At 39.4% G+C, this 22312-nt stretch overlaps 1 protein-coding gene across 2 annotated transcripts in view; it reads left to right on the top strand.

The window, feature by feature from the left end:
• MANBA (mannosidase beta) overlaps positions 1-22312 on the top strand; it is a 105848-nt gene that overhangs the window by 40028 nt on the left and 43508 nt on the right. For both annotated transcript variants that reach the window (XM_036340974.1, XM_036340964.1), the window contains exons 6-10: positions 1847-2022; positions 2903-3013; positions 16426-16577; positions 17799-17916; positions 20062-20148. In XM_036340974.1, the coding sequence (XP_036196867.1) occupies positions 1847-2022; positions 2903-3013; positions 16426-16577; positions 17799-17916; positions 20062-20148 (644 nt within the window). The remainder of the gene's footprint in view (positions 1-1846; positions 2023-2902; positions 3014-16425; positions 16578-17798; positions 17917-20061; positions 20149-22312) is intronic.

Below are 22312 nucleotides of genomic sequence, written 5' to 3'. Positions count from 1 at the left end.
CAGAACAAACCTAATTCAAGGCTCAGTGACTTGTATTCTTAAGAATGAATCAATCAATAAGTAAAAATAGTTCTTAAGTCTAAGATTAGGTTTTCTTCAGTGTGGGTCAAATCCATCTATACTTTTGGCTGGTTGTGAGATACAAGTGATGAGATGGAGTGTGATCATCCTTAGAACAGGTCTGGTGTGGTTCTACATTCGGAAGGAATGCCAGTTATAGTCTACAACGTGTGATGATGAAATTGGAAAGTTATCAGCCCCCTTGCTATTGGTTGGAGAAGGGTCTTTATGATATTTCTCAGCGGATAACCTTCTCCCATCTCTTCTTCAGTAAGAAAAACAGAAGCCATTTAATAGGTACTACCTTAATTTCTTGCCAGGAAGTATACAAACTTAAGTGCACCAGCGCCTCCTTTCTGTGGCCGTGGAATGCTTGGTGGTCTGACACCCTGCCCATCCTGCCTTTTGGGGTATTTTTATCCTGTGTAACCTCAAAAAAATGGGTCCACTTTTCTATTTGGGCATTTAAAACCCCAAACTCACGCACACATCTGATTCTGGAGATATGAAACAAACAATGTAAATTAAATGGGTGATGGAGGAAGGGGTTATATTGTCCATACGTAATTTGAAACACTACATCAAAATCCCCTTGAAACATACTGCCCCATCCCCAAACTCCACTCCCAAATCCCATTTCTTAGGCAGCTGTCTCATCTTTCTTTTCTCCCCATAACTTTCCCCTTCAGCCTTGTTCCCTCTTTTTTTTTTTTTTTTTCCTTTCCCTCCTCTCCATTCCTGGATTTCCCACATGGCACTTTCCTTTTTGCACAGGTAGAAATTTCATGTCTCTCTGCTTCTTCCATTTGCATCCTGGTGCAATTGCTGTGCTGGGCCCTCTACTGAGCAAATCTGGGAATGTTATCCTTTCTGATGAAAAATCTTCAATGGCTTCCCATTGATCTAGTGTGAGGTTGCCAGACTCCTCATAGGACCCAGCATAAGCTGAATCCTGCTCGCCTCCTTAGTCGTGCTGGTCTCCCTTACCAGTGTCATCATTGCCTAGTCTTTGTTATGGAGTTGCTCACGCTTACATGGCTCTTTACACTTGCTTTTGCCATGCCCAGAATAATTGTTTTCCTCTGGACTTATCAACTACAGCATCCTTCTGGGCTCAGCTAGATACTGCTTTTTCATAAAGGCCTTTCCCTCACCCTCTGTAAGTTAGGTGTTCTTTCCTGTGAGTATTTTCTCAGAATAACCTTTTACTTCTCCCATCCTAATATTATCACACTTCCATTAGACTAAGCTCATGAGGGTAGGGCCAAGTTCATCCCCATCACTCAGCAAAGTGCATGGCACATCGAAGGTTCTTCATAAATATTCCTTGGATAGATAATTACATTTAAAATATATCTCTATTTTTTAATGTTTGATTACTTCAAATACATCTAAGTTTATACCTTTTTATATGGCTTAAAACCGTCAGAATTTTTACTTTATAAAAAGGAACAAGTGTAGATCAACCTTGGAAAATTTATGCTGTCTTTTCATTTGCAATTTTCTGTTTGTACCCTATTTACACATTTTTTATGGCTTATGATTATTAGAGTAGAGTATCTGTAAAATATATATTTTTAGTTATTCTTCTCCAGGATAAAGGATTAAACTAAAGATTAAAGGAGAATTTCCACTGAACTTCGGTATCATGGCAGCATTTGTGGAGTACTTACTATTTTGCGGGCTGCTTTGGACTTTTCTTCAGTGAACCCTAAGGAGTGCAGGGATAATGTTTAGCATATTTTATATATACATTTTTTCTTTTCTTTTTCTTTTTATGCCTTAGACAACCATGCCCAGCAGTGGAATCTCAAAATAGAGTCTTCTTTTGATGTTGTCAGCTCAAAGCCAGTCCCTGGTCAAGTGATCATAGAAATCCCTAAATTGCAAACACAGCGGACATACAGCATTGAACTTCGGCCTGGGAAAAGGATTGTTAAGCTCTCTGTGAAAATTAACAAGGTGAATGATGGTACTTCCTGAGAAGCATGAGATGAAAAGCAATATTATTCAAAAGAAATGGTTAGAAAGAAGGGTCTGAGTCAAAGAAAAATGTACTTTTTTACTTTTCTCCTTTACTTTTAACCTCTCATATATTTTTTTTATGTGCAAGCTATGAAATGATTTTCCCAGATTTTAACATCTAGAGATGGAAAATATGTGCTAAACTTGGCATTCTTTTTTTTTCTTCAAGAAGCCAGGTGTGTTGTATTTTAATTTTTTTCAGTATTCTAAATCCAAAATACATTGTAAGCATTATATTTAAATATAGTGATTACTTTTGGTACTTGTAAATTATTTTGAGTATTTGTGCTTGTTTTACATGCAGAATTCTAATTCCATGATCTTTCATGGGTATATGTAGGCTAGACTTTACCTTTTCTTTTTAAAAATTCCTCTGATCATTGTGAATGGAAGAGGATGGAACAAATCAGCATTCAGTAACTGTTCAGATAAAGTAAGAACTCAAAACAATTTCTAGTTTTGGGCTTAAAACAAGAGTCAGCCTCAAAGTTCAATTCTAAATGTTAAAGAATGTAGAATAAATGTAATCTTGAGTAATAGAAATGGGAAGAGTTGTTTACTGAATTTCCACGTTATCCTGTGTTTTTTTCCCCCCTTCCCTTTTGGCATATTAATCCATGTTACATTCCTAAAATGTTGACTTGTAACTATTATCTATGTATTGATATAATTTGGCCTACTATAGGGAGGGAGATTTTTATTGTTTAGAACCTGGAATTTCTATGAGAAATAGATATAAATGTTCTGAATCAGCATATTATTTTGCTGAAAATAGGCCACAGATTACTTAGAATGACTTTTATTTTTTCTTAAAAAGGAAATTACTGTAGAAACTTGGTGGCCTCATGGACATGGAAACCAGACAGGGTACAACATGACAGTTCTTTTTAAACTGAATGGAGGCTTAACAATTAAAAAATCAGCTAAGGTAAGCAAATATTTGAAATATTTTTTGTGAAATAAGTTTATTTATTAATAAAATAACAATACAGATCTTTGTAGGAAAAGAAGAAACCAATAAAATTCCTGTAACCCCACCATCCAGGGATAATCACAGGTAACAGGTATAGACATTCAAATGCTTGTGTGTGTGTGTGTGTGTGTGTGTGTGTGTGTATAGTAAGTCCTTGCTAACATTGTCATTAAGTTATGTGACTTAAGTGAAATGATGTATAATGAATCCATTTTTACCAGAGGCTAATTGATAAAAACAAGAGTTACGTTCTTACAGTATTTAACAGTGAAATGATGTTGAACACAATGATGTCATTTGAGGACTTATTATATTTATATTTTTAAATAAATTAGACTTTACATATTAATTGTTGTTTTAAAATATAATTTATTTAATTGTAAGTTTATATAATTTAATTTTTAAAAATAATTAAAACATTTTTTCAGTAATAATTGACATACACTATTACATTAGTTTCAGGTGTACAACATAGTGACTAGACATTTATATAGTAACTTAGGAAGTAATCACCTTGATAAGTCTAGCATTATTATTATACTTATAAATATTTTTCTACTGTTTTTTAAAAAATATATTTTATTGATTTTAGAGAGGAAGGAAGAGGGATAGAAAGTTAGAAACATCAATGAGAGAGAAACATCCATCAGCTGCCTCCTGCACACCCCCCACTAGGGATGTGCCCACAACCAAGGTACATGCCCTTGACCGGAATCGAACCTGGGATCCTTCAGTCCACAGACCGACGCCCCATCCACTGAGCCAAACCGATCAGGGCTCTACTGTGTTTTTAAATTACTTTATATCAGAGTAATACATATATATAATTTTAAAGCTCAAATATTCCTAGAGGTTTATGTGAAAAATAGAATCCTTTGCCCAGCCCTTCCGATTTCTATTTCCTACTCCTCAGAATTAATACTTTAAAATGTTTGCTTATTTCTCGTGCCTGTTTACCTATATTTTCCCAAATAACATGCTTTTACTGGTGTTTTCTAATTTTTCAGCTTTGTATGTTATCTGTTGATTTCTAACCTAACGGAGGAGGCTATAGCTCTCTTACACGATTCTCTGATGACGCCTGCTTGGCTCACGAATACACATTTGCCTTCCTCTGTCCTCCCAAAGTATTTTTGTTAACTAATATTCAGTGTTTACATGATTATATTATGGAAATATTGTTCAAAGCTGAACCTCATGGTGTACTAAAATTGTATTTCCTTTCTTATGCAACTTTCTGTTTGCCTTAGAGTTAATAATTACCTCATGTTTCTTTGTTTTCTGTTTACTTTCCTCTCAATCATATACAAACACTCTTAGATACTTGAATACCTTTTAAATAAATATAGTCATATTCCTTAGGTAATCTATCCCCACTGTTTATTATTACTGTTATTATTCTTTTAATTTTTGTTATTTTTCGAAACACTCCTAGAGCCATTTTCTCATTTCCCGGATCTTGCTTGGTTACTCTCTGGACCTTCTGCTTAACTGTTGTCCTGGAACTTCCTTTTATTATCATTATAGGAATCACCGTCACCTGTCTTCTAGGTATTTTAGGTATTTCTTTCATCTTTTTCCTGGATTAAATATGGAACCCTTTTCGTTAAACCCATACTTCTCCTTTTCTTTTTTGACTTTACACTTTTGGTGAAACACTTTTTTCAATAGATGCCTGAAGTTGGATGTGTGGGAAATGACATTTTGAAAACTTATAAATATGCAAATATGTAAAGTTTATCTTCACAGTACTTGATAGTTGGTCGTGTTTATTAGAAGGCTAAGTTGGAAATCGTTTTTCCCCCCAAATTTTTTTTTTTTTAATATATATTTTATTGATTTTTTACAGAGAGGAAGGGAGAGAGATAGAGAGTTAGAAACATCGATGAGAGAGAAACATCGATCAGCCGCCTCCTGCACATCTCCTACTGGGGATGTGCTCGCAACCCAGGTACATGCCCTTGACCGGAATCGAACCTGGGACCTTTCAGTCCGCAGGCCGACGCTCTATCCACTGAGCCAAACCGGTTTCGGCCCCCCCAAATTTTTGAAGTCATTATCTTTGAGCTTTTAGTATTTTTGTTTTGAAATGTACTTACATTTTAATTTCTGCTTTCTTATGTAGAGCTGTTTTTGTTTGCGTCTGGAAGTTTTTAGGATTTCTTTATCTCTGGTACCTAAAATTTGAAACTTTGAAAATGAGTAGATTTTTATTGTTGTGCTAGTCATCTTGTGAGCTTTTCTGATATAGAAACTCAATCTGGAAATTGTCTTGTATTTTTTATAATTTTTCATTTGTTATCTTTGTTGTGTTTTTCTGGTACAACTATTAATCAGATACTGTATCTCCTGGGCTGAACAGTATTGTTAGATTTTTCTTCTATATTTCATCTCACTTTTAAAATTCTATCCTTTGGGAGAGTTGCTTGATTTCATATTCAGTTTTTAAAATTAGATATTTTATTTTTATCACTTAAAATTTTTCTCAAGAGTTTTAAATTTTACTTTAAAAATTGTAAACTGTTTGTATTTTATGGTTGTAATATATTCTCATTTCTCTTAAAATGTTAATTATTAGTAGTATTTTTGGAGTTTTCTCTGCATCGCCCCCTCCCCCCATATTCCTTTACTTCTTCTATTTGTTTTGGCCTCATTGTCCCCATTAGAGACTTTTCTTGAATATTCAGTTGTCCTTGGTGTTCATCCATTCTGAAGATTAAGGCACAGAATTGCAGATGAGAAGCCCTATTGAGCTGCAATGTTAGGTATTCCAGTGGAAACCAACTTTATCATGGGGTGATGCCCACATGTCAGTTGCTATAGCTGGTGTGTGTGTGTGTGTGTGTGTGTGTGTGTGTGTGTGTGTGTGTGTTTGCTTAGCTTTGTCAATGAGGACATTCTCCAGTCTCTTGCCTGGGGAGTGTAAGACTGGCCGTTACCATTCAGGGAGTCTATTGGCAGCAGGGGATGAACGTTCTTACCATCGACCACAGAGTGTCATCTAGCAGCGGGCTCCCCATCCTCAGCCTCTCTGACTGGGAAAGGCAAAATAATAGTGAGCTTCAGCATCCCTTCTTCAAAACAATGTACTTGAGTTTTGCTTTTAGAATAAAACATCTTAAAGGTCATTACACATGAAACTGTCTCTCCATGTCACTTTAGAAATCGTAAAATTGAGCCAGGATTGGAACTGGAGCTATCTAGAGAGGACAGTGGGGAAAAGCAACCCCTGTCCTCTCGTAATACTCCCAAGGTGCCTCTAGAGACGGACCTGTCTTCCTTCCCACACTCCCCTCCCCCATAAATCAGGACTGATATTTTATTTTATTTTTTTAAATATATTTTATTGATTTTTTTACAGAGAGGAAGGGAGTGGGATAGAGAGTTAGAAACATCGATCAGCTGCCTCCTGCACATGCCCTACTGGGAATGTGCCCGCAACCCAGGTACATGCCCTTGGCCGGAATCGAACCTGGGACCCTTGAGTCCGCAGGCCGACGCTCTATCCACTGAGCCAAACCGGGTAGGGCAGGACTGATATTTTAAAACAACAACAACAACAACAACAACAACAAACCACAGTAAGATGTTTCCTCCTGGAGACATAACCACTTGTTTTGCCTCCCTGTCTCTGAATAAACCTTATGATAACCTCAGCTAGAGAGTATTGAAAGGAGCATTTTAACTTTAGTCTAAAGAAAATGCTGGCTCCTGCCTGGTTTGGGATACAGCGCTAAGGATTGGGAAGAACAGCACTTTGGTATTTAGTATAGGTTACTTCTTTAGTTCTTTAAATTCCATTTCCTTATGTGTAAAATGGGTCCGTAAAGCTGAGGTAGCTTGGATGGTATATAAGAAGTAGTAGCGATGTTAATCTTCCTAGATTTCCTCCTCCTTGCCCATCAGCCTTTGGTGTTTGTAGTTGGCTCGGGTTGTACCCTGGTCACCCCTCCCATGTTATATTGCCTCTCCCCTGGGTCAGGTACCATACTAAGTTTGGTGATATACCCTTCAGGAGTTCATTTTCTATTTTCCCTTTTTTAATCATGCCTTTATATTTCCTTGGACATTGTGAGTGTGTGTCCATATCATATATAGGGAGAATGTTGTAGAGCTGCCTAAAGAGCCTAAACATTCTCTCTCTCTCTCTCTCTCTCTCTCTCTCTCTCTCTCTCTCTCTCTCTCTCTTAAACATTCACTCTTATTTTAACCCTTTTGGCCAAAGACCTGTGCTCTCTCACATGTTGAGTCTGTTGTGTGTCACCTTCATGAAAGTGTAAAAATGGATGAGTCATTCTAACTTACCGCAGAGAAAGAAGGGGAACTCCTGTGGTTTTTTGTTTGTTTGTGGGAAATAATTATTCTTTACTCAGGCTAGTGTGGGTGCATCATATTAAAATGCTACTCTTTGACCAGCAACAGGAGTGAAGGAAGTTGTATTGCTTCATGCCTTGTGTTAATGCATGTTTATGAAATGTGCCCTTTGACTGTGGCTGCTGTGGAGTTTGTTATTTTTGAGGCTCATTTGTTCACTAACTACTTAGGGAGAGTTATCACGTTTCAGTTCCTTTGCTAGGCTTTGGCGCTAGAGTTGTGCATAAGACACTGCTTCCGTTTCACTTTGAGATCAGAATAAAATAATTTGGTTGGGAAATTAAATAATTAAACAAACAATTGCAATAGAGTGTGACAAGCACTCTAGAGAAATGTAGAGTGCTGTGGAAACACGGAGCAGGGGCTTTCTTGGACAATTCCCAGAGAAGGTGATGTCTGTGTCCTGAGGGATATGTAGAATTTGACCAAACAACAAAGAGTCAGAGGTATAAGACTATATCAAGGCCTGGGGATTCAAAGAAATAGTGTGTGTTTGTGGAGGTGAAAGAAATGTCGTGTGGCTGTTTGAGTTTGAACAAGGAATGGTGTAAAGGTAGGTAGAGCAAGATCATGCAGGGCCTTATAACCCATGGGCAGGAGCTAGGCTGTCCTGAGGGCAATGGGAATTCTTTCAAGGGTTTTAAGGAGAGATCATATTTGTCTTACACAGATTGTGTAGATCAGATTGGAGGAATGACAAGAGGGGGAGGCCAGTTGGAAGACGATGGTGGTAATTCAGGTACAAGATGATGATTTACTCACTCTATAGAATTGCTGAGGACATAGATTTGGGAGAGATTGATCAGAATGGAAATCAGATAGCAGTGGGTAGAGGAATGACTGAAGGTGAGGAAGTAGAGACAGTGAGTACAGGCAGCTCTTGGAAAAATGGTTCGTGAGAACCACACCTGAGTCAGGTGGCAGTGATGGCTATTTGGGGTCAGGAGATTGGCTACATATAGGGTACTATGCAAATAAATATATTAAAGTACTGAAAGCCAGCTTTTTCATGGATGCAGAAAGGTGATAATACATATAGAAAGGGAAAAAGCTAGAATGGATTGGAATCTGAGCTAATAGTGTGAACTCATGATTTTCAGTATATGTAGATAGATATAGAAATAAGTATAGATGTAATTGTGTGTGTGTGTGTGTGTGTGTGTGTGTATTTACAGACACACACATTTTCTAGCTCTCTCCAGGCCTTCCCAGAGAGTCTAGAAAGAGTGGCACTCTGGTAGCAATGAACAGAGATAGCATCCAAATCTTAGTTTTGGGGTACCACTTTCTACTAAGAGGCATCAGGGCTCTTTGGAGAAATAACTGATTTGGGGGATGAAGCCTAGAATATATTGCTGCCTAGAAAGTTAAGAAGGTACTCAAGAATGATGGCCCAGATCAAAAGGGACACAGGAGTCAGTTTAATGTGCTTCCAATAGCCAAATCTGAGAGAATTTGAGTATTAAAATAAAGAATAGTGGTAAAAGATTATAACCCATTTAACATAGTAACAATCCTTGAGCACACTGATATAAATAAACTAGTGACCGGTGCATGAAATTTGTGCGTGGGGGAGGGGGGTGTCCCTCAGCCCAGCCTGCACCCTCTCACAATCTGGGACCACTGGCTCCTAACCGCTTGCCTGCCTGCCTGCCTGAATGCCCCTAACACTTTTGCCTGCCAGCCTGATCGCCCCCTAACTGCTCCCCTGCCAGCCTGATCGCCCACAACTGCCCTCCCCTGCCAGCCCGATCACCCCCAACTGCCCCCCTTGCTGGCCCGATCGCCCCCAACTGCCCTCCCCTGCTGGCCCAATTGCCCCCAACTTCCCTCCCCTGCCAGCCCCATCACCCACAACTGCCCTCCCCTGCTGCAACCCACCTCCTCCTCCGGGACCCACCTCCTCTGCGCAAGATGGTGGAGACATGGGGACCAGCCTTCTCTGGGCTGCATGGCGCAGAGCCACGGGACCCCCAGACCTCACCACGCGGAGCAGCTGCTGGTGTGGCCATCTTGTCATGGCCATCTTGTGGCGACATCGCACGCAAGGGCCACCTAGGCTTTTATTAGTATAGGTACGTGAATAAGTCAATGAGAAAAAGGAAAGTTATTCCTCAAGGTGGAATGCCAACTAATAAATGTAGAAGAAGCAATAGAACTAGAATAAGAATCATTTGATAACTATCATAGTTATAAGTAATTCAGGCAAGAACTATGAATGGATACTAAAACTAGAGGGTAAAGTGGCATGGAATATGGGACATTTATCTAGACTCAAAGCATCTCTCAACAAAATATTTATTAATTATATTGGAGAAAAAAATACAGTGAAGAAATCCAGCAGACACTATCTTGATTAAGTGATTAATATCTCCACCAATGAGACAAAGTGACATGTTATCTACCTGTCAGACTGCACGAGGAATCCAGCATCACTTCTGTGCTAGTCCTGCCAAAGAGATAACCTGGATCTATCGTGAGGAAGCATCAGACAGTCTCAAATTGAGCTCCATTAGCGAAAGTCTTCAAATCTACTTCGATCTACTGTAATCTTTGGAAGTATCAAGGGAAAACCAAGGAACTGTTCCACATTGAAAAAGACTAGAGAGATGTAACAGCTGGGTACAGTACCTGAATTTTTCCCCCTATAAACAATGTCATTGGGCAACTGACCAAACTGAATGGGGTCTCTACATGAAGGGCATCCAGGAGTTCTTTGTACTATCACTGCAATTTTTCTATAAGTTTAAATTGTTTCAACACAAAATAGGACATCGTTAAAAGAATGAAAAGCAGTGCAACAAAATCCTGATGGAAGGGGCCAGTAGACAGGAAAGGACTGAAAATAGCTCAAAATTAGAGAGAGAGTGGAGAGGGTAAGGTCCCTGATAAGTGGGGGAGGATGGCACCACCACCCTAGAGCATGGATTCACTTGGAGATGAGAGGCTCAGTTTTTGTCATAGGGACAAAAGGTAAAATAACATGTAGAGGGAAGCATGGAGCTTGTGGATAGAGGTAATTTTGAAGATCTGTAGGACCACTTAAGGTATATTGGGAATTGTAAACTCTTCTTTAGGAGCAAAAAGTGATCCTGAGAAAGTTTAGGGAGTTCTTCTGGTCAGATCACTTTTTTCTTTCCTGGGAACTAGGATGTAGTGTTGCCTGCTGAATGTAATGGCAGGGGAGGTGGGAGGGAAGCAAGTTAGAAATCTGAGGAAAGTGAAGGCTTGAGATAGCCACTGTGGACCAAGTGCTTGAAAGGGCTAAGGCAGTGGTCGGCAAACTCATTAGTCAACAGAGCCAAATATCAACAGTACAACGATTGAAATTTCTTTTGAGAGCCAAATTTTTTAAACTTAAGCTATATAGGTAGGTACATTGTTATTAACTTAATTAGGGTACTCCTAAGGCTTAGGAAGAGCCACACTCAAGGGGCCAAAGAGCCGCATGTGGCTCGCGAGCCGCAGTTTGCCGACCACTGGGCTAAGGCAACATTATAGGATTGTGAGGCAGCATTGAGGGCCCAATTGAGATTGAAAACTGTGAATCTCTTTATCTGAGAGTCAGAATACCTTGACTTTGAAAGAACTATTGATTTCTGATTGTGCTACATTAGGCTGGTTTGGTGGTGTTTTGTAAGACATCATAGGTATGTGATTTGATTTGAAATTGTTTTCTGGGCCTTCTGCCTACCCTGCTTGTATAGATCCCAATTAAATCTCTTTTATTTGAGCAATACTTTAAAGGCTTGGGTTCCAAACGAGGTATCATTCTCTGCTATGGTTTTTTAAATTATCTTATTTCTAAAATGTATAGGAGCACTAGTTGGCATGGCTCAGTTGGTTGGGTGTCTTGTGCACCAAGGGGTTGCCAGGTCTATTCCTGGTCAACAGCATATGCCTGGATCATGGGCTTGATCCCCAGTAGAGAGTGTGCAGGAGGCAGCTGATCGATGTTTCTCTGTCCCCCTCCCCCCCTTCCCCTCCCTCTTCCTTCCTCTAGCTCTAAAAATCAATATACTATTCTTTAAAAAAAATGTTATAGGATCAATAATGGTATACTATGTAGGAATATCAAGGTGCTATTTTATTGAGCCTGTTAAAACCTTCCTACAACATTTTAGTCAGCTTTGCAGTCTGCTCATTTAGAAGGTTCAGAGGAGAGCCATGAAGGTGATTAAAGGAAGAGAGGACAAAGGGATAAGATAATTTAACTTCAAGGAAAGCTGAGGACATGCTTGCTAATTCTTTAGGTTGTTATTTTTGATATTCTTTCATTCATCCGTCATAGGGTAGGTGTGGAGGAGGAAGTGGTTACTCATGGGAAAGGCTATGTGACAGCCATGGTTGTTTATACTGGAGCAGTGGTCGGCAAACTGGCCCCTTGAGTGTGGCTCTTTCACAAAATACAACGTGCGGGCACGCACGTACAGTGCGATTAAAACTTCGTGGCCCATGCCACGGGGCCAAAGAGCCGCAGGTGGCTCGCGAGCCGCGGTTTGCCGACCACTGAGCTAGAGTGGCGTAACTGAGGAACATCTCAGAATTCATTTGCAGTGGGAACTTTGAATAGTATTTATGTTCATTTGCCTGTTTGACTGAGATGTCAGAGGTTGGATCGAATGATCTCTTGCCTCCCCAAAAGAAGACAACAGAATGATGCAAAAATCTGAGTTTCTTGCAAGTTTCAGGATTCAATGTTTGCTTTGATATTTAGATAAAAAGTATAGATTAGAGAGAGAATATTTAATTCACCCTTGTTTCCATCCAGGGTGGGCCTTTGAGGGAATTCAGTTTCTCACCAGTCCTAAGTTTCTTAGTGTTTCAGATGATTTCAGACTTGCCACTGTTTCAGCAAGTAAGAAATTTGACTGCTACTTGCCATCATTATCTGTGTTCTGGCCCTTAGTCTTATTTCTTTCCAGCCTTTATTTGTTGGGAATGTGTCAGATCCAGCTTTCTTTTTATTTTTTATTTATTGTGAAGTATAACGCATATACAGAAAAGTACATACTGTGGAGAAATGCTTAATGAATGATTACAAAATGACCACCTATGTAACCATCATCCTGATCAAGAAATACTACATTACTAGAACCTCAGTGGCCCCCTACCCACCTCTCCTTCCTAAAGATCCATTCCCCTGACTTTTAACACTATAGCTTGTTTCTGCCTGTTTTTAAACTTTACATATGTAGAACCATATAGTATGCATTATTTTGCGTCTGGCCAATTTGGCTTAACATTATATTTGTGACATTTACTATGTTGTTGTGTATAGCTGTTCCATGTTTATTTACACTGTTGTATAATATTTTCTTGTATTGCACATGCTGCTATTGCAATTTGGATAGTTTCCAGCCTTGGCTCTTCTGAGTATTGCTGCTCTGAGCATTAACAACATGGTGCTCCACGTACACACAGCATTTCTGCTGGAAGTGGGATTGCTGAATCATAGGATGTGTGTAGCTTCAGTTTTTAAAGAGAATGCTAAACTGCAAAGTGGTGGTGTTTCCATCCAAAGTGGTGGTATTTCACCTTCATCTATTGTTGTTCAATTTGTTGGCCTGTAGTTGTTTGTAATATTTGCTTATAATCCTTTGCATTTCTGTGGTGTCAGTTGTTACTTTTCTCCTTTCATTTCTGATTTCATTTATTTGGGTCCTCTTTTTCTTAATGAGTCTGGTTTAAGGTTTATCAATCTTGATTCTCTTTTCAAAGAAACAGCTCTTGGTTTCATTGACATTTTGAATTGTTTATTAGACTTTATTTCATTTATTTATGCTCTGATCTTTATTATTTTCTTCCTTCTACTCACTTTGGGCTTTGTCTTTTGTTCTTTTTCTAGTTTCTTTAGGTGTACATTTAGATTATTTATTTTTCTTTTTTCTTCAGGTATGCATGTATTGCTATAAATTTCCCTTTTAGGACTGCGTTCACTGTGTCCCATAGATTTTGTGTTGTGTTTTCATTTTCATTTGTCTCAAGGTATCTTTTGATTTCTTCCCTGATCTCATTTTTAACCTATTAATTGTTTAGTAACATGTTATTTAGTCTCCATGTGTTGGTGTTTTTTTCAGTTTTATTCTTTTAATTGATTTCTAGTTTTTCATACCATTATGGTCAAAGAAGATGTCTGATGAGATTTTAATCTTCCTAAATTTATTGAGACTTGCTCTGTGGCCTTTTGATTTGAAGTGGGTCTCTTGTAGACAGAACATATGTGGACCTTGTTTTCTTTTTCTTTTTTTTAAAAATATATTTTATTGAATTTTTACAGAGAGGAAGGGAGAGAGATAGAGAGTTAGAAACATCGATGAGAGAGAAACATCGATCAGCTGCCTCCTGCACATCTCCCACTGGGGATGTGCCCGCAACCCAGGTACATGCCCTTGACCGGAATCGAACCTGGGACCTTTCAGTCCGCAGGCCAATGCTCTATCCACTGAGCCAAACCAGTTTTGGCTGGACCTTGTTTTCTTATTTATTCAGCTATCCTATGTCTTTTGATTAGAGTATTCAATTAGCTTATATTTAAAGTGATTATTGATAAGTATGTATTTATTACCATTTTGTTATACATATTTATGTTTCTCCTTTTTTCTTTTCTTCTCTTTAAAGAAGTTTCTTTAACATTTCTTATAATACTAGTTTGGTGGTGATGAACTCTTTCAGCTTTTTCTTGTCTGAGAAGCTCTTTATTTCTTCTTCAATTTTAAATGTTAGTCTTGTTGGGTAGGGTATTCTTGGTTGTAGGCCCATGCTTTTTATTTCACTGAGCCACACTGGCCTGGAACTCCTAACTCCTGTCTAAAAAATCCATTCAGCTATCCTGTACTTTCAAAGTTAATCCTTCTATTTTAGAAATGAAATCATAAAGTCAATTAGAAAACTCATCTAGTGAGTTAGAACCTTCACTTATTGAAATAGAATCTTCAACAGTAGAAAAAATTGGAAATTAAAAAATTTGAAATTCGAACTGCTTGACTTACATATTTAGGTTCTTAGATATGTACACCTATATTTACTTTTAGGCACTAATATACTTTGTTAGGCTGTTTAAACTATTTCTAATCTTGTAAAAAGACAATATATTCAGTTTGGCTGTAAGTATGTGTTACTTGAGAGTCTTTTCAAAAATCCTCTTTGAGAGACCATTATTTTCTCAGAAGTAAAATACCTGTTATAGAGGAAGGCTTTTATGTTGCCTCTCAAGACTGCCTAGAGATATGCAGAACTACTGACACTAATCATAGACCCAACACCTTTAAGCTATCAAGGAATGCCCAGAGGGAGAGGTGGCTGGAATTACTGCCTCTTCTTTGAGGCACTGTCAGGTGGTTTAGGGTTTACTTTGACCTGGGTTATAAAACTGTTATTGTAAGAGTTGGGAGACAGAAATAGGTGTCTTTGTATGAGAATATTTGCACAGAAAAGAAAAAAAAATGTTGGAAAATGTGTTTTAATAGTAATACTATGTGTAGCATTAATAAAAAAAATTAAAAGGGTTCTATTTTCTAGATTAGTGATTCTCAAATTCTTTTGGAATCAGAATTACTTTACATTTGTAAAAATTATTAAGAACCCCAAAGTGCTTTTGTTTATGTGAGTAAATGTTAAAGCTTATAATGAAATATTTTTCATTTCAAATTAGGTTAAAAAAAACCCCTATCACATGTTAATCTATGAGTTATTTTATATAAATACTAGGAACCCAGCGCGCGATTTGAAATCTCGCAGCGCCACCCTGCTTTGACAACCGAACCTCTCCATACAGAGCTCCAGCCCCCAAACCCTCTGGCCACTTCAAGCCCCGCCCTCAGTCCCTTGAGTCACCTGAGGCTGGTCCCGCCTTCTCTGGGTGCCTCCCTGCCATATTAATACAGGCAAGGGCAAGAAAATGGAAGAATGGTGGACACTTATTACATGGAATACATTGGTTAATTCATTTACATTTTTAATTTGAGAAGAAATGCATGATCTTGGTTCAGGGCTTGCCTTTATTGGTGTAGAACCATGTTCCTCATTCCTTGGTCCAGTTTATGATGGGAAAGAATGAAGATCTGGATAAGAACATCTATCTGCTCTACCTAGGGTCTTGCTGCTCATGTAGCTGAGGGAAACCAGGGTAGGCTTTTCACAGGGACAGAGGTCTCAGCTTCCTCTTCTGTAGCAATGGTGATATTGGGGTATGTGCTCCTGTCTAGTCTTTTAATTGGAACACTGCCTACATCTCCAGTTCCATACCAGAGCTCTCTCACACATTGAGTTTAATGTGATAATGAGCTAGGATTAAATTGCCTATTAAACAAAGTGATCTTAATCAATAATGTGCTATTATAATTGGAAAGATGTTAAGTTATTAAATACCTTGTGCTATATTTCTTTGATCTTAAGTGTACATTTTGACATATTTTAACAATACTGAAATGAGAATGTGTTTTTCAATCAAAGATGTGGCAGTTTAACTGGTGGACATTTCTCCATACCCTCATCCTCTCTCCCCCCCACAACTTTGTAAAATAGTATCAGTTTTTGAAATGTTATATTTAAATACATTTCTTTTTTTTTTAAAATATATTTTATTGATTTTTTACAGAGAGGAAGGGAGAGAGATAGAGAGTTAGAAACATCGATGAGAGAGAGACATCGATCAGCCGCCTCCTGCACATCTCCTACTGGGGATGTGCCCACAACCCAGGTACATGCCCTTGACCGGAATCGAACCTAGGACCTTTCAGTCCGCAGGCCGACGCTCTATCCACTGAGCCAAACCGGTTTCGGCTACATTTCTTTTTTAAAAAAATTTATTTTATTGTTTAAAGTATTACAGATAGTAGTAAATATGTCTCCTTCCCCCCCACCCCCCCCACCCCCCATTGACCTTCCCCCGGCCTCCCCTACCAAATACATTTTTTTTGTTATAATTACAAATGTCTATTTCATGAGGAAGACTACAATATAGTTTTCGTTTTTAATTCTGTTCAAAATAGGTTTTTTTTAGGACAGTGGAACTGATACAAGAGCCCATAAAAGGTTCTCCTGGTCTGAGTTTCTACTTCAAAATTAATGGATTTCCCATATTTCTGAAAGGATCAAACTGGATCCCAGCAGATTCGTTCCAGGATCGAGTAACCTCTGACTTGTAAGTTATCATCTTTCTTTTCTTGTTTCTCTTTTATTAACAGAGCCACAAAGCTTAAGAGCTGCTCATTCTTACTTTCGTTAGTTCCAGTCGAAGGAATTGAGGGGCAATATATAATTCTAGGATAAAAATTTTTCTGAAAGATGATTAAACTTGTCCCCCCCCCCCCCCCCCGCTACTGTTTTGAAGAGAACCTTAAATATTTTTGTTCATCCTTTTAAATATTTATCTCTTCATGCTAAGATATTTGCATATTCCTTTACTTTTATCTTAATAAAAAGAACTAAAACAATCTTTAAAATTTTAGATCTAGGAAAAAAATTAAAGTATTTTTCTGAAGCTGTGAGAATAGAACAATATAAGAAAATAATTTTTTAAATTGGGTTTGTAAACTACTGTCTTTGTGATAGTGAAGATAAGCCTTGTGAAGTAAAAATAAACACTGTTAACGTATTTATAAATGTATAAATATGCATTGCAGTATATTACTAGATGTTTAGAATGTAGATGTGGTTGGTAACTAAACTCTAATTTTGCCCAAGCTTGTAGTAATTTCCTTTTACATATATATATATATATAGTTTTGAATTTTATATTAAAATGAAATTATTCTCCAGGCATAGGCCCAGATAATTAGCTGTCTCTCTCTTTTAAATGCTCCTCTCCTGTCTGGCTGGTTTTGGTGGCAGCTGTTCAGCACAGCTGGGCCAATTAGTAAACCTGCCCATGGGCACCTTTGCTCAGAGTCAGTGCTCTGGGTCCCGGGCTAGCCTGTTATTGGTCTTTTTCGTTTGTTTCTGGGCATTGCTCTGGAGATAGAAGGTACATGCATGTCTCTCAAAGTGGCCGTAAATTTCTAGACTTTTCTTTTTTAATTTTTATTGATTTTAGAGAGGAAGGGAGAGGGAGAGAGAGATAGAAACATCAATGATGAGAGAGAATCATTCATCGGCTACCTCCTGCACGCCCCACATTGGGGATCAAGCCTGCAACCCTGGCATGTGCCCTTGACCAGAAGTGAACCTGGGACCTTTCAGCCTGCAGGCTGATGCTCTATTCACTGAGCCAAACCAGCTAGGGCCAAACCATCATCATTTTAAAATGTGTTTTTCTAGCAGAGATTTTAAGTGTGTTTATTACCCACAATGTGTTTCTTAAAATCTTTTCTTTTAGCATCCCCAGGTTTTCAGATTAGTGTTTGTTTTTAAAATTTCTCTATAGGTTATCACTCCTTTTGCAGTCTGTTGTGGATGCTAACATGAATACTCTTCGGGTGTGGGGAGGAGGTATTTATGAGCGAGATGAATTCTATGAACTCTGTGATGAACTAGGAATAATGGTGAGTAGTTGACAGCACTTTTCTTTTTGACTAGAGGCCCAGTGCATGAATTTGTGCACGGGTGGGGTCTGGCTGGCCCATTCTGATCGGGGCCGACCGAGCTGGGCTGGCTGGGGGTAGGGGATGCAGGAGATTGGCCAGCCGCCCCGTCTCTGATTGGGATGGGAGGGGCCAATAAGGGATTGGGCCAGCTGGGGGGGAGGGGCCATGGGTTGTTGGCCGGCCGGCCCTACCCCCTGGCCGAACTCCCGGTCGAACTCCCAGTCAAGGGAACAATTTGTATATTAGCCTTTTATTGTATAGGACTAGAGGCCCAGTGCACGGAATTCATGCATGGGCATGGGGGCAGTTCCTCAGCCTAGCTTGCACCCTCTCTAATCCGGTACCTCTTGCAATCCGGGACTGCTGGCTCCTAACTGCTCGCCTGCCTGCTTTCCTGATTGCGCCTAACTTCCTCTGCCTGCCTGATCGCCCCTAACCACCTCTGCCTTGGCCTTACACCCAGGACCCAGGCTTTCCTCCTCCAGCCAGCCACAGGCACACAGGATTGGGGCCGGCTTTGCCCAGGCTGGCCACAGGCACAGGTGCCTGGGACCGTGGGTGGGCAGCTTCTCCTGGGCCCAGCTTTGTCAGGAAGGACGTCCAGAAGACATCTGGCCTAATTAGCATATTACCCTTTTATTAGTATAGATATGTTACTTTTTCAGCATTCTGAGAGGGTGATATTGCTCATCCCTTCTTTTCTCAGAGTCAGGAATGATGTTCCTTTTTTTTTTTTTTTTTTTTTTTTTTGCAAAAGATTAAATGGCATCTTAAGAACCAAGAGCCAGAGTTGATAGCGAGTATCACAAATTATTTAATTATTTTTGAATGATAGGCATTCTCTATAATAGTTATATCAGTATGCATCTATCTACATTTTCTTTGTGATTTGAGACTATGCATAAAAAAGAAAATAAGTTATTTAAAAACTTTAACTTTAAGGAGCACCAACAAGCCCTAGAGAGAAGAAAAATAAAAAAATTAAAGTAAAGGTGTGCTAGCACTCCCAACATGTTTTACATTAGTGAGGGTTACACAAAGAAAATATATTTTTAGTTTTAGTATTACAATTCTAAAATTTAAAGCTCTCCATAGAAGAGTAGTAATTATAATAATATTGATAATGCTGATGGTCATGATGATGTGACAATATTCTGTAATATTCATTGAGTGCCAGGCATTGTTCTCCGTGCTCTGCATCTATTATTTTGTTTGAACTGCATGCCCATTCTATGGGGTGGTGGTTGTTGCTCTATATCCCCATTTCACAGAGAAGGACACTGACACGTGCAGGGTTAAGTAACTCGCCCACAGCACATGGTGGGGCTATGGTGGAGTCAAGGTTCCCACTCAGGCCCAGTGAGCCGAGGCCCTGCTCTCAACCACTTAGCATGACAGCCTCCCCAGGAATGAGCTTACGTGGTGTCAGTACTAAAATGTCCATGTAGTAATTATTTTTGGCTATGAAAATGTATTCCTTCATAAACAATGTATATTTCTTTCTTTCTTTTTCTGTTTTAATTAAATTTATCTTTATTGTTGAGAGTATTACAGATGTCCCCTCCTCTTATTGTCCCCTCCACCAAGTTCCTGCCCCACCCCAGACCTTCACCACCCTATGTTGTCTGTGCCCATGGGCTATGCATATATGCATATAAGTTCTTCGGTTAATCTCTTCCCACCTCTCCCCTCCTCCCTTCTCTCTGAGAAATGTATGTTTTTAATAGTCTGGTCCATCTCTCAATACCAAATTCCCAGTGACAATTAGAATGAGTTAGGAGTAAGGAGGGGCTGGGGTAGGAAGCTTCATTTAGAATTTTATTTCCCCCTCAACACACTCACTATTTCCTTACTTGAATTCTCAGTTTTTCCTGCCTCCCTTGCATTTTATCTTCTCGGGTTTTCCTACAGCTATGTGCAGTTCTGGGAAGTCAGGGGACCCCGAGTGCCTCGCACATAGTAGGACTCAAATGATCACACTCATCGGACGAACTTGATTTTTCATCTGCATGAAAGATAATCCCCACAGTTCAGACTGAGGAATTTGTTTCTGTGTGGTAAAATCCATGGCAGTGCTTTATCACCTTTTATTTGGTTTGCTAGGTATGGCAGGATTTCATGTTTGCCTGTGCCCTTTATCCAACTGATGCGGACTTCATAAATTCAGTGAGAGCAGAAGTTGCTTACCAGGTACGTTACTACCATTTCAAGAAGGAAAAGGCTTACGTTTTAGTTTTGCCTTTTGTTAAACCACTCCATGTTTCTTTTTGTTGTTCTCTTTACTAAACCTCATGAAAAAAATCACAATCAGGTAATTGTTTTCCTAGGTGATTCCACCCAGTCTCATGGCTTTACCATATTACCACTCTCATATTTATCTCTGGCACAACTTCTCTGCTGAATTCCTGGTTCTTATATCCAACTGCTAACTTGGTGCCTCCACTTATGGACATCCCAAATGTAATATGTCTAAAACAAAGTTATATTACCTTCCCTGAACTTGTTTTTCCTGCAGTTTTCAATAATTGGCAATGCCAGTCTGAATTTCTCAGGTCAAAAATTTAAAGTGATTCTTGACTCCTTGATTTCTTTTGCATTCCACATATACACACTTATATTTGTACTAGAGGCCCAGTGCACGGATTTGTGCACCAGTGGGGTCCCTTGGCCTGGCCTGCGGATATTGGGCTGAAACCGGCTCTCTAACATCCCCCGAGGGGTCCCAGATTGAGAGAGGGTGTTTCTTGGGTGACACACCCCGGAATCTGGCTCCCGCCTCTCTGGTTCTGGGTGCATCACCCAAGAACTGCCGCTGCCAAGTGACTGCAGCTGGCAGCTCCTGTGTTGAGCATCTGCCCCCTGGTGGTCAGTGCATGTCCTAGCTACTGGACAGTTGGCTGGTCAGCCGGTTGCTTAGGCTTTTATATATATAAATATAGATTTATACATCTGTAAATGCAAGGAAGTGATTATATCCTAGCTCCATCCCCTGAAGAGGCCCAGAAACAGTGAACAACATAGTAATATTGAGACTCCTTATATTAAAATAATATTTCCCATTAAGAGAAGGTCTTTGGCTTAATCAATAAAGAAAAAAAAGAGAGAGAGAGAAGGTCTTCTTAGAGACATGGCTGACTTCAGGTGTGGGGCAGGAAATATACTAGATTATCCTGGAAGATTTTGACAGATAACAAGGAGGCAATGAAAGATACGCCAAAAGGACTTTGGTGGGACTCTGACCAACCCAAAGTGGGACAGTTTGAGGTTCAATAAGGATAAGAATGTCAGTGGATCGAAATCCATCAATTGTGTTGAAATACATGAGTTTATAGTTATAAACTGTGTATTTGCATGAAAAACCAAAACAAAAGCAAGGAGATGATTACTATAACTCTCAAGATAGCGCCTATTTTGGAAGGAGGACAGGACCACGATTGGGAAGTGGTTGGTAAAGTTTTCTTCCTGGTCTGGGTGGTGGTTATAGACCGATTGCCTAATAATAGTTTACTGTGCCATAATTTATTTTCTTCACCTGTGTTTTATTAAAAAAATAAGGCTTTAAAGTACAAATTGAGTCATCCCTTGCTGAAAGCCCTGCAGATAGAGTTAAGGACCCTCAGCAGGCACTGTCCCGTCTCTGCCTGCCTCTCCACCTCACCAAGCACCGCTTCCCCTGCGTGTATGCCCTGGCCCACCATCCTCATCACCTTCCCTTGTGGACCACCTCACTCATTCTCTCTGGCCCCTGTTAACCTTGAGCAAGGCTTCCTCTGGTGAAGAAATCTTTCTGAATCTGCAAATCTAGATGAGGTCATTTGCCCTCTGTGAGCCACGTCACACTTTGAATTCCTCGTTCAGGCATTGCCACCCCTGTAAAGTTGCAACCTCTCTGAGGCCAGGGTTTGTTCCCTTCTGTGTCCCTCCTCCCCGGCTGGATTATTCACCAGGTAGATGGATGGAGAGATGAATGAATAACTTTAAACTATTGATTATAGTTATGTAGGTTGCAAACATTTCAGCTTTTTTTTTTAATCCTCACCCGAGGATATGTTTTTTCATTGATTTTTTTAGAGAGAGAGAAGGGGGAGGAGGGTAGAGAAATAACGATGTAAGAGTTTTTAGAAACATTGATTTGTTGCTTCCTGTTCACACCTTGGCCAGAGACTGAGCCTGCAGCCCAAGTATGTGCCCTGACTGGGAATTGAACCTGCAAGCTTTTGATGTATAGCACGATGCTCCAACCCACTGAGCAACCTGACCAGGATGCAAACATTTCAGTTTTATCTTTACTTTTCTTTTATACAAATAATTTAATATGATATCTGTGTGCCTTCCAAAAGAGGAGAACTTCTAA

This window comes from Myotis myotis, unplaced genomic scaffold, assembly GCF_014108235.1.
Source record: "Myotis myotis isolate mMyoMyo1 unplaced genomic scaffold, mMyoMyo1.p scaffold_m19_p_1, whole genome shotgun sequence".
Lineage (NCBI taxonomy): Eukaryota > Metazoa > Chordata > Mammalia > Chiroptera > Vespertilionidae > Myotis > Myotis myotis.
This window is presented reverse-complemented; position numbering and strand designations above follow the sequence as displayed.